Source organism: Corythoichthys intestinalis, chromosome 17, assembly GCF_030265065.1.
Source record: "Corythoichthys intestinalis isolate RoL2023-P3 chromosome 17, ASM3026506v1, whole genome shotgun sequence".
Taxonomy (NCBI): domain Eukaryota; kingdom Metazoa; phylum Chordata; class Actinopteri; order Syngnathiformes; family Syngnathidae; genus Corythoichthys; species Corythoichthys intestinalis.
The window spans coordinates 7848039-7861829 of NC_080411.1; the positions used below are offsets into that span (position 1 = coordinate 7848039).

The following is a 13791-nucleotide window of genomic DNA, read 5'->3' on the forward strand; positions in this document are numbered from 1 at the left end:
GTAAGTCTGGAATTTTTTCACCGTGGTTTTAATTGTGAAGAACATCTCAGTGCAACCTAAATTATATCCGTGACGAAGTTTTTTTTTTTTTTTTTTAAATCCATAACGAAGATGACGCGTAGAATTTTTACGATGCACTGCACTACAAATCATAAGGCACCTTGTGCGTGCGCGCTGTTAGCATAATTAGCATCAACATCACAACAGCAGGCAATCGCACAGTACTGTGTGCTAACGTAAGGAACTGCTCAGATGCCTTAGTTGTTATGTTCGACGAAAGCCTCAACAAGACAACCAAGTCCTAACAGTTGGACCAGCATGTGAGGTTTTGGATCGGCGACCAAGTCGGATCCAGATACTTTGGGTCGCAGTTTATGGGTCATGCGAAGGCAGTGGACCTACTTAACATTTCAAAGTAAGTTGCCAATTTCTCCAATTAAAATGTGTTAGATGCAATAATGTATTTCTGCACGGTTTGCCTTTCAAATTAATGTGAATTTCGTAGTTTTAACTCAAGAGTTAGCCATTTTCAATGGGGTATTGGCAGGTCCACTAGCCTTAGCATGGATAAACCGGAGTCGTAGATGCACCATCACCCTCAGCTCAGATACACAACACGGTTGACACTATTATTGGAACGAGTGTGGGGTAACGTTGATCTGAATAACATGGCATGGTGATAGGCAAATTATAATGTAGGTGATAGTAAAACACCTCCTGGTATATTTAAATGTTTTTCTTGATTGAATAAGAGTATGGATTTTCTCTATCTGATTAAAAGAAATGTCTTCAATAGCTAACAAAGGATTATCATGTGATTTGTATACTTCTTGTAATGTGATTGGGGGTCAGCCTGTTAGTGTTCAGACCATACGCCGCACTCTACATCAAATTGGTGTGCATGGCTGTCACCCCAGGAGGCAGCCTCTTCTGAAGACCGTGCACAAAAAAGCCCGCAGTTTGCTGAAGACATGACAACAAAGCACATGGATTACTGGAACCATGTCCTATGGTCTGATGAGGGTGATGGGTGACAGCCATGCACACCAATTTGATGTAGAGTGCGGCATATGGTCTGAGCACTAACAGGCTGACCCCCCACCTCTTTAATCTCTGCAGCAATGCTGACAGCACTCCTGTAACGAGTCACATGACATTTTGGAGGGAAAATGACGAGCAGTACTCAATTTGGACATTTAGGGATGTACGTAGTTTCTAAGGAGTGTACTCACTTTTGTTGCCAGGGGTTTGGATATCAATGGTTATATTTTGAGTTATTTTGAGGGGAAAATAAATTAACTCTATTAAAGAAGCTGCACACAGACTACTTTTCATTGTGTCAAAGTGTCATTTTGTCAGTGTTGTCCCATGAAAAGAGATACTTAAATATCTGCAGAAATGCAAGGGGTGTACTCACTTTTGTGGTACACTGTATGTGGTCTTATAGCAGCCCAAAGTAGTTTTCATTTTTTGTTGAGTTTGGCTGTATCAAATGCAGTAGTGTTTTGCTTGAACAGGGCCGGCAGGCCATTTGAGGGCCCTAAGCAAAAAAATGCAAAGGGGCCCATATTTTTGGCCCACCATTTCGTCACAGTGTACTGTGAAACCCATACATGCAATCCAACCCATACGTCCATATTTTGTATATTAATCGGATTTTGTTGCACTGCATACTTCAAACTTTTCACCCCAAATGATTGTCAGTACTTACAGTAGATAGCGCCAAACCTTTTTCTAAAAGAGGAAAGAAAGAAGTTAAGGAAGAACTTTTATTTTTTTAAGCTTGTAATCAGGTATCAAAACTCACAAAAGTCAAATAAAGCAAACTGTAGTAAACTAAATAGAATATAAATTAAACAATTGCCAGATTGGAGGCCCCCTAGTGGTCAGGGGCCCTAAGCAGCTGCATAGTCTGCGTATAGGCTGGGCTGGCCCTGAGTAGCCGTGTCCTTAAGTCTTTCTGATAGTTTCCCCCTGACCTTTTTACTGCAATAATATAATGATAACCTGAAATTATGGCTTTTAGTTTTGGCCACCCCAAGATTTTAAGTGGCCCCATCTGGCCACCCCTATGAAAAAATTCTGGAGGCGCCACTGATTTTATACTCCGATGTGATTTATAGTCCGAAAAATCCGGTAACTCAAATTAACCCAAATTAGGGCATTTCCATTCCAGATTTAAAAAAAATTTTTTTTTTAAGAGTTTACAGTCTAAATATGCATTCACGAGATGCATATATATTTTCAGTCACACTCTTGTATCTCGACCTTTTTTTTAAATTTTATTTGTGTTTTATTTTTGCATCAAAGCAGGCGTGGACATGATGTCGGATGAGAGCGCTTTCCCACAGTGACTGTGTAAATCTTTAGCAGAGGTATTCTCAGGACGGGAGGGGGTGGATGGGTTCATTGGGTTCATGTAGTAGATTGCACGCCTCCCTCCCATTTCAGGTCGGCTGCTTCCCTGGCTCCCTCTCAATGAGCTTGCTGCAATTCATGTAGGCGACGGCAAAAGATAACGCCGGTGTGCTGTCGCTAAATAATCGCGCTTGACCTTTATTTAGGACACAGCGACGCGATCCTCCAACTCGCTGCCATCTTCAGGTCATCCGAGGCATCCGACACACTTGTCGCCATGCGAGCACCTCGGCAGATGTTGGAATAAAGCCACTCAGGGATGGAGGAATCGCGTTGTCCTGAGCTAAGTGGAATCTAAATCATGCTGGCCGATGGATGTTGCAGAGGAATGGAGAGAGTCAGGGGTAAAATTGCGTCAGAATTGCCGAGAGCCACATATCCTCAGCAATATGTGCAGACTGGAGGACCCCAGCAGCAGCAGCAGCAGGGCAGCGACATCCAGGAGCTCGCCTCCAAGCGCGTCGACATCCAAAAGAAACGCTTCTACCTGGACGTGAAGCAGAGCGTGCGGGGACGCTTCTTGAAAATAGCCGAGGTGTGGATCGGCAGAGGCCGCCACGACAACATCCGGAAAAGCAAGCTGACTCTGTCCATGTCGATGGCCCCCGCGCTTCGCTACTGTCTAGGGGACTTCATAGACTATTACGCCCGGATCGGACTGCGGGGGGGCCTCGCGCCTCCGCCGCAGCTCGACGAGCTCGGCGGCAACGAGCACCAGGGCCGCAGGAGAGCGCAGGAGCCGGCGTCGTCTCCCACCGGCTCGGCGGCGTCGGATGACCATGCGCACCGCGTCCTCAAGAGCGAATTCATCGAGAGGGACAACAGAAAGTACTTTCTGGACCTGAAGGAGAACCAGAGAGGGAGATTTCTGCGCATACGACAGACTGTAAGCAAAGGCCACGGAACGATGGGCTATTACGGCCAAGGGATCGAGCAGACCATCGTGCTGCCCGCGCAGGGGCTCATCGAGTTCAGGGACGCGCTCTCGCAGCTGATCGAGGACTACGGCGACGACGATTGCGACGAGCGCGGCCGAGCCGTGTCCAGGAACCACGACGACAGCCCGGAGCTTCCAGAGGCCGCGTCCTTTCGCGTGGACAACAAGCGCTTTTATTTTGACGTCGGTTCCAACCGCTATGGCGTCTTTTTAAAGATCAGCGAAGTGCGCCAGCCGTACAGAAACACCATCACCGTCCCTTTAAAAGCCTGGGCCAGATTCGGGGAGAATTTCATCAGGTACGAGGAGGAGATGCGCCGAATTTTTACTTGTCACAAAGAGAAGAGCACAGACGCTCGGCAGGACAGCGAGGAGCAGGAGGACTGAGCGACCTTGGCAGTAGGACGGAACCTCATTGTCATCCGATTTTGTCGTGTGCTGCTGTACTGTGGTGTGTGAATGTGACTTCCAACCCAAAAGTTATTAGATTGAGTCTTAGCGCCGGTTAAAATCGAGCTACCAAGTCAAAAGCTCACCAAATCTAATCCCCCTCCTTCCATTTCAAAATTGAAAGCGCCTGTAAATACTCAAATGTAAGAAGAATCTATTTAATGGTGGAACGTGTGACTAAATGAGAAATTATATACCGTAATTTTCGGACTATAAGACGCACCTGACCCACTAAATTTGACAAGAAACCATTTTTTCATAGATAAGCAACACCGGACGATAAGCCGCGGCTGTCCGCATTGTCTTATGGGATATTTACACCAAAAGATTTTATCCGGTAACACTTTATTTGACAGTGGCATCATAAAACTGTCATAAGCCCAAATGAAGCTTCTTGAAGCAGTGAAGCTTCATGGTGGTTCATTTGGTGGTTCATACAAATGATCGATTAATCAATGCTTAATACTATTTTCCCTCCCAAGGGAGCAGTGATGACCAAATGAACCACCATGAAGCTTCACTGCTTTAAGAAGCTGTCGGTAACACTTTATTTGACAGTGGCGTCATAAAACTGTCATAAGACCAAATGAAGCTTCTTGAATCAGTGAAGCTTCATGGTGGTTTATACAAATGATCGATTAATCAATGCTTAATACTATTTTCCCTCCCAAGGGAGCAGTGATGACCAAATAAAGCTTCTTGAAGCAGTGAAGCTTCATGGTGGTTCATTCAATGGTTAAAACTATTTTCCCTCCAAAGGAAGCAGTGAAGCTTCAAATGAAAGACCATGAAGCTTCACTGCTTCAAAAAGCTCCATTTGGTCATCAATGCTCTCTTGGGAGATACAGTAAATCTCTGCTGCCATCTGCTGTTAACACTATTGTCATCCAACATGCCTCCTAGCATGCATTGCAGCGCTACAGATGTAAATAACAATCAAAATTCATGTTCTGTGCTAATTTTTTCTTCAGTTACTATTCTAGTTGTTTCATTAATGGGTAGCACTTTATTTGACAGTGGTGCCATAAGACTCATAAGACCAAATGAAGCTTCTTTAATCAGTGAAGCTTCATGGTGGTTCATTTGGTGGTTCATACAAATGATCGATTAATCAATGCTTAATACTATTTTCCCTCCCAAGGGAGCAGTGATGACCAAATGAAGCTTCTTGAAGCAGTGAAGCTTCATTGGCCTGCATTTGGTGAAGCTTCTTGAAACAGTGAAGCTTCGTTGGGCTTTATTTGGTGAAGCTTCTTGAAGCAGTGAAGCTTTGTTGTGGTTCATTTGGTCATCACTGCTCCCTTGGAAGATACAGTCAATCTCTGCTGCCACTTGCTGTCAACACTGTTGTCATCCAACATGCCTCTTAGCATGCATTGCAGCGCTACAGACGTAAATAACAATCAAAATGTTCTGTGTTAATTATTTCTCCAGTTACTATTCCAGTTGTTTCATTAATTGGTAACACTTTATTTGACAGTAGTGCCACAAGACTGTCAGAATTATGACATGACACTATCACAGGCATTAATGTGAATGCATTTGACAGATGTCATTAAGTGTCATCCGACAAATTATGTCACTTACTCCATTTATGTTCAGCTCGGATCTTTTACATCCATTAAAAAGTGGGATCATTTGCCGGATGACACAAAATCATATCTATCATAAGCATTTATTAATGCTCCTGGCAGTGTAATGTCATAATTATGATGCCTTATGACAGTCTTATGGCACCGCTGTCAAATAAAGTGTTACCAAATACCATAACTAGCAATTGATGAAACAACTGGAACAGTAACTGAAGAAATAATTTTGATTGTTATTTACATCCTTAGCGCTTGCTAGGAGGCATGTTGGACGACAGCAGGCGGCAGCAGAGGTTGACTGTCTCTCTCCCGCTACAGATATGAATAGCAATCAAAATTCATGTTCTGTACAAATTATTTCTTCAGTTTGTCATCTAGTTGTTTCACAAATCGCTAGCGCTGGTATTCTATAACACTTTATTTGACAGTGGAGCTATAAAAATGTCATAAGCTCATCATAATTATGACATGACACTGCCATGAGCAATAATGAATGCTTATGACAGATGTCATTTTGTGTCATCTGGCAAATTATCTCACTTTTCAATAGATTTAAAAGATCCGAGCATCTGTCATAAGCATTCATTAATGCCCATGATAGTGTCATGTCTTTGACGCCGCTGTCAAATAAAGTGTTACCTATTAAACCAAATAAATCAACAAATAAGCTGCAGGTTTAAAAATGAAGGGAAAAAGTCATGACTTTTAGTCTGAAAATTACGGTATATTGGTACAAATTATCGATTAATCAATGCTTCATACTATTTTCCCACCTAGTTTGGTAGGCCAGTTGCAAAAATCTTAAATTTAGGGTCAATATGGATTCTTTTTTAATTCCGGAACACAAGATTACCAAAAGTAAGCTCTTTTTTCACATTTTTCATGTTTACCACTAATGAGGTTCATTTTTTAAAACCTGTCATCTGGATCTCTATTTGAGCATTTCTATTCCTTACTTAAAGCAACACTTGGTAACTTTTCAATTTCGTCAATTTAGCGACGCCGGTGGACAAAAGTGGTAGTGTTTTGAAGAAGGCTGCATTTCCCATTAGGACCAGCTCACAACCGCATTGTGTCGTAAAATCATGATGGTCGCCTGCAGATGGATTAAACAAAATTTCTGTTTCCAACGGCTGTGTGAAGGATGAAAAGTAATAAGGTAATGAATCCAGTTGTGGCTAAACAAAAGCACATGATACTTAGCAACCGAGTGGCTAAAACTCATCAGCGCTGACGAGTTCGGTCGGTTGGTTTGGGGGGTAAAAAAGACTACAAATGTGCTGACTGACATTTGTAGTTTTTTTTTTTTGTTTTGGCAGGGTTTTTGCCACCCTCCTCAAAGTTAATTAGTGCCAGTGAAAGCGATACAGACCCCCTCAAGATATAAAACAGGTGTCATTCAACTAGTTGTTACTCGACATCATCACAAATGTTATGAAAATATTTTAAAAAGCTTGAGAAGTTACCTAGTGTTGCTTTAATCGACATCAAAGAATAAAAAAAAACACTATTTGAATCAAAATGTAATAGAAATGGATCTAAATCACAACCTAAACAGTCAAAATCCAATCAATTTTATAGATACACAGTATACTGTGTATATGTGCTTAGAACTGCGCTACTAAGGTGTGAATTATGGCCTTTTCAGACATTATAATGAGCAGAGGTGAGGTAATGTTTTTTTCTTTGGGGTGGTGGGGGGTAATAAGAGACTAGGTTAATACCGCAGGTCTTAATGCACAAATCAGATTTTTTTCAAGTTTTTCCGACTTGAGTTAGGCATTAACTTGACAGCCTGAATGCGACATGTCATATAAAAGTGGGCCATTTCAAATCCGATCCAAGTCACCTACGTATGTTGTTAAAATCTGATCTGGGCCACATTTTTCTACAATGTGGCTGCGGTCTGAACTGTCAAGTATCCCAAATTGGAATTCATTCAGCAATTACATCAGCAAAGAGCTAGAGAGCGTACCATAGAGATTAGCGTTAGCGCCTAACTTGAACTCAGCTTTTAGGGAAGAGGCTGGACTGACAACAATCATTTAAAAAAAAATCATAAAATCAGGGAGAAAAAGGATAAACTTGAGAATGCTCGGTTTTCTTTCTGTGCGCCAAGTTAGCAATTTTCCAATATTGCTTACATGGCCGAGAGTCAGGGCTAATTGTGCATTGAGTCCTATCAATCCATATAAACTTTGAATATCAGACTAAACTGGGATTATTTACTTCTGTTATTTGTGTCTGCTTTTTGGAAATCAAAATATGATCACCCTAGAATGACGTAGAGCCAGTATGTGTAGTCATTTGTTTTGATGCTTCTGCACATGCGGGTCAGTTTGCCCAGTGAGTGTCAGACTGGGAATTAGTGCACATGCATACTTGAACGGGCTCAATGGACAAAGGCCGTCTGAACAGGTACGCTAAAAAAATTTGATATGACTAAAAAAAATCGGAATTGTGTATTAGGACCTGAACCTAGCCAAATAGACCCACCTGATGTTCATAATATGTAGCAACTTTCACACTAACTTCTTACCTCGCCACATTTGGGCTGGCAATCCTCCAGACTAGACCTTCGGTCTAGGTGTATATTGATGTTCCTCGACTACAGTGGTACACCACCAGAGCCCCAAGCCTTCTTTTGCCACTTGTCTGTCGTCTGCATGGAAGCAGGAGACAGTATACGAGGGCTTACTAGCTAGTGCAATATGTTACCATTTATCATTTAATTATACACGAACACTTTGAGATGTATCCCCTTCAAATGTATATAATTGAACGAATTACAAACGCGGAAGTACAAAGACTTGATGTAACTTGTGTTTTACCCCATTTGTAGGTCATTTATGTAACTTTTACAGTACAGTATATGTAAAGCAGGGTGATTCAAAGTGATATTCTCCCATATCAGTGGAAGAATATTTGAAAAATAACAAGGAGTTAATTTTTTGATCATTCTTTTTCCCCCTTTGTTAAGTAAAATACCCATTACCATAATTTTCGTACTATAACGACTATAAGCCGCAGCTGTCCTCACTGTATTATGGGATATTCACACCAAAATATATTAACCGGTAACACTTTATTCAACAGCGGCATCACAAGACTGTCATAAGACCAAATGAACCCCCATGAAGCTCTGAACCAATTGGCTGGCTTCATTGCTTCAAGAAGCTTCATTTGGCCATTACTGCTCCCTTGAGGGAGACATTCAACCTCTGTTGCCACCTGCTGTTGTCCAACATGCCTCCTAGCATGCATTGCTGTGCTACAAATGTAAATAACAATTAAATTTCATGTTCTGTGCTAATTATTTCTTCAGTTACTGCATAGACTTCATGAGACTTCACAGGGGGCCTACCTCCGTCAAAGCTGACCGAGTGCAAACACAGACCAAGAGCTTTTTCCGTTGAAAATTCTTGTGAATAAAAGCTTAAATCCCTGAATTCTTTAAGATATGGACGTAAAACAGTCTCAATTCTTGGTTAAAAGCAACAACAACAAAAAACGTGCGGGTAGAATTTATTTAACGCAAATATTGTGAACTATGAGGCTAGTCAGTAAGGAAATTAACGGCTTCCATATGTAAACAAAGAGCTTTTTTCGTTGAAAATTCTTTTGAATAATGCTTAAATCCTTGAATTCTTTATAAATATGGACGTAAAACAGTCTTGATCCTTGGTTAAAAGCAAAAAAAAAAAAAAGTGCAGGAAGCATTTATTTCACGTAAATATTGCGAACAATGCGGCTAGTCTGTAAGGAAATTAGCGGCCGCCATATGCAAACAAAGACCTTTTTCCGTTGAAAATTCTTGTAAATAAATGCTTAAATCCTTGAATTCTATATAGATATGGAAGTAAAACAGTCTCGATTCTTGGTTAAAAGCAAAAAAACAAATGTGCTGGTAGCATTTGTTTTACGTAAATATTGCGAACAATGAGGCCAGTCTGTAAGGAAATTAGCGGCTGCCATATGTAAACAAACAACTTTTTCTGTTGAAAATTCTTGTAAATAAATGCTTAAATCCCTGAATTCTATATAGATATGGAAGTAAAACAGTCTCGATTCTTGGTTAAAAGCAAAAAAACAAATGTGCTGGCAGCATTTGTTTTACGTAAATATTGCGAACTATGAGGCTAGTCAGTAAGGAAATTAGCGGCCGCCATATGTAAACAAAGAGCTTTTCCGTTGAAAATTCTTGTAAATAAATGCTTAAATCCCTGAATTCTGTATAGATATGGACGTAAAACAGTCTCAATTAATGGTTAAAAGCAAAAAAACCCAGTGCAGTTAGCATTTATTTTACAAAAATATTGCAAACTACGAGGCTAGTAAGTAAGGAAATTAGCGGCTGCTATATGTAAACATAGAGCTTTTTTCGTTGAAAATTCTTGTGAATAAATGCTTAAATCCCTGAATTCTTTATAGATATGGAAGTAAAACAGTCTCGATTCTTGGTTAAAAGCAACAACAAAAAAAGTGCAGGTAGCATTTATTTTACGTAAATATTGCGAATAATGAGGCTAGTCTGTAAGGAAATTAGTGGCCGCCATATGTAAACAAAGAACTTTATCGTTGAAAATTCTTGTAAACAAATGCTTAAATCCCTGTATTCTATATGGATATGGAAGTAAAACAGTCTCGATTCTTGGTTAAAAGAAAAAAAAAAGTGCAGTTAGCAGTTATTTTACATAAATATTGCGAACTATGAGGCTAGTCAGTAAGGAAATTAGCGACCGCCATATGTAAACAAAGAGCTTTTTTCGTTGAAAATTCTTGTAAATAAATGCTTAAATCCTTGAATTCTGTATAGATATGGATGTAAAACAGTCTTGGTTCTTGGTTAAAAGCAACAACACTAACAAAAAACACGCGCAGTTAGCAGTTATTTTACATAAATATTGCGAACTATGAGTCTAGTCAGTAAGGAAATTCGTGGCCGCCATACAGTATGTAAACAAAGAGCTTTTTTCGTTGAAAATTCTTGTAAATTTATGCTTAATTCCCTGAATTCTTTATAGATATGGTTGTAAAACAGTTTCGATTCTTGGTTAAAAGCCTAAAAAACTTGCTGTTAGCAGTTGTTTTACATAAATATTGCAAAGTATAATGCCAATGCTGTAGTGGCTAATTTCTCCCATTGATTTTTTTCACAACGTTTCAAAATGCATGCATGGTACGACAAATATAAATGAATATAAATAAATAAATATATATATATATATATATATATATATATATTTAATATACTGGACTGTCTCAGAAAATTAGACTACACAATATTCTAATTTTCTGAGACAGTCCTGTACATTAATCCACCATTTAAAGCAGGGGTGTCCAAACTTTTTGCAAAGGGGACCAGATTTGGCGTGGTAAAAATGTGGGGGGCCGACCTTGGCTGACGTCCTTTACATAGAACAATATACAGGACTGTCTCAGAAAATTGGAATATTGTGTATTCTAATTTTCTGAGACAGTCCAGTATAATAAATATTAAATCCTTGAATCCTGGAACAAATCACTCCTAAGAAAATCCTTCCTGCTTGTATGCGGTACAGCTTTCGTACTTTTTCAACCTAAATCCAGCATTGGATCCCTGCATGTGTTGACTAACTGCGACCGACTGCAAATAACTGAAGCGGACTGTAGGACAGCCCCCTACTCGAAGGCGTTGCACAGTAGCTCAATACAATTATGAAGTCTATGGTTACTATACCTTATGGTATTTGGTAACACTTTATTTGACAGTGGTGCCGTAAGACTGTCATAAGGCATCATAATTATGACATTACACTGCCAGGAGCATTAATAAATGCTTATGATAGATATCATTTTGTGGCATCCGGAAAATGATCCCACTTTCCAATGGATGTAAACTATCCGAGCTGAACATAAATGGAGTTAGTGACATAATTTGTCGGATGACACTTAATGACTTCTGTCATATGCATTCACATTAAAGCCCATGATAATGTCATATCATAATTACGCGTCTTATGGCACCTCTGTCAAATAAAATGTTACCAGATACCATAACTAGCAATCAATTAAACAACTGGAACAGTAACTGAAGAAATAATTAGCACAGAACATGAATTTGAATTGTTATTTACTAGGGCTGTCAAACGATTAAAATTTTTAATCGAGTTAATTACAACTTAAAAATTATTTAATCGTAAGTAATCGCAATTCAAACCATCTATAAAATATGCCATATTTTTAAGACACAAGACGGATATATACATTCAACATACTGTACATAAGTACTGTATTAGTTTATTATAACAATAAATCAACAAGATGGCATTAACATTAACATTCTCTTAAAGCGATTCATGGATAAAAAGACTTGTAGTTCTTAAAAGATAAATGTTAGTACAAGTTATATAAATTTTATATTAAAACTAGGGCTGTTAGACGATTAAAAATTTTAATCGAGTTAGTCACAGCTTAAAAATTAATTAATCGTAATTAATCGCAATTCAAATCATCTATAAAATATGCCATATTTTTCTGTAAATTATTGTTGGAATGGAAAGATAAGACACAAAATGGATATATACATTCAAAATACAGTACATAAGGACTATTTGTTTATTATAACAATAAATCAAGAAGATAGCATTAACATTAACATTCTGTTAAAGCGATCCATGGATAGAAAGACTTGTAGTTCTTAAAAGATAAATGTTAGTACAAGTTATAGAAATCTTATATTAAAACCCCTCTTAATGTTTTCGTTATAATAAAATTTGTAAAATTTTCAATCAGAAAATAAACTAGTAGCTCGCCATTGTTGATGTCAACCCATATAAACAGTCGCACCAAAGACCAGCAGAGGGAGACAAAAAACACAAGTAACAAGTGGACATGACACTGCTGTCATTTTAATCTATTTGAGCGGGGCATGTGCGTTAAGTGCGTCAAATATTTTAACTAGGGCTGTCAAAATCATCGCGTTAACGGGCGGTAATTAATTTTTTTTATCAATCACGTTAAAATATTGGACGCAATTAACGCCCCACTCAGACAGATTTAAATGATAGCGCAGTGAAATGACCACATCTTAATTGTGTTTTATGGAGTTTTGCCGCCCTCTGCTGGTGCTTGGGTGCGACTGATTTTATAGGCTTCAGCACCCATGAACATTGTGTAAGTAATTATTGACATCAACAACAGCGGGCTACTAGTTTATTTTTTGATTGAAATTTTTACAAATTTTATTAAAACGAAAACATTATGAGGGGTTTTAATATAAAATTTCTATACCATGTACTAACATTTATCTTTTAAGATTTACAAGTCTTTCTATCAATGGATCGCTTTAACAGAATGTTAATAATGTTAATGCCATCTTGTTGATTTATTGTTGTAATAAACAAATACTGTCCCTATGTACCGTATGTTGAATGTATATATCCATCTTGTGTCTTATCTTTCCATTCCAACAATAATTTACAGAAAAATATGGCATATTTTATAGATGGTTTGAATTTCGATTAATTGTGATTAATTACGATTAATTAATTTTTAAGCCGTAATTAACTCGATTAAAAATTTCAATCGTTTGACAGCCCTAATTTTAACGTGATTAATTAAAAAAATTAATTACCGCCCGTTAACGCGATAATTTTGACAGCCCTATTATTTACATTTGTAGCGCTGCAATGCATGCTAGGAGGCATGTTGGACGACAAGTGCTGATAGCAGGTGGCAGCAGAGGTCGACTGTCTCTCCCAAGTGAGCAGTGATGGCCAAATGAAGCGATGAAGCTTCATGGGGATTCATTTGTTCTTATGACAGTCTTATGACACTACTGTGTTACCTATTAACCCAATAAATCAGCAAATAAGTCGCACTAGACTGTAAAGCGCTGGATTTAAAAAGAGAAAAAAAAAGTAGCGGCTTATAGTCCGAAAATTATGGTAATAGTTGAAGTAAATGTTTGGGGTTTGATGGTTTAATTATTGTAAATAAGAGACGATGCAGCCCATTTTGTATAAGCCAAAGCTACAGGCTGCTTTGAAATGGCTGAAAATGATCAGTTGTTTGGGCTGGTTTTTTATTTTTCTTTAGTTTATGGATATAAAACCGCTTTTTGAGCTTGCTCTCAAGTCGAATCAGAACTTGGATGGGGTAGTGTGCCATGCCAGAAGGGCATTCTATAGTATTCGTTGAATACTTGTCGCCCATCTGAGGTTCATTTGTTGAAATGTCCAATTAGCATGAATTTTCAAATATGCCTTTGTATATATTACAGGTACTATATCTATATTCTCTCCCTGATTTGCAATGGAAACAACAAGAACATATATTTGAAAACGCTTTAACAAGCAAAACAGTTGTTTCTTGACGCAAGCATCAAACTCAAATTACAGACAATCCTAAAATTTA

General features: G+C 38.7%; 1 protein-coding gene across 1 annotated transcript; it reads left to right on the plus strand.

The window, feature by feature from the left end:
• The first annotated feature begins 2416 nt into the window (after window positions 1–2416).
• purg (purine-rich element binding protein G) lies at window positions 2417–12653 on the plus strand. Its single transcript, XM_057818205.1, has one exon. The coding sequence runs from the start codon at window positions 2720–2722 to the stop codon at window positions 3740–3742; it is 1023 nt and encodes a 340-aa protein (XP_057674188.1). The 5' UTR covers window positions 2417–2719; the 3' UTR covers window positions 3743–12653.
• Window positions 12654–13791: the final 1138 nt, after the last annotated feature.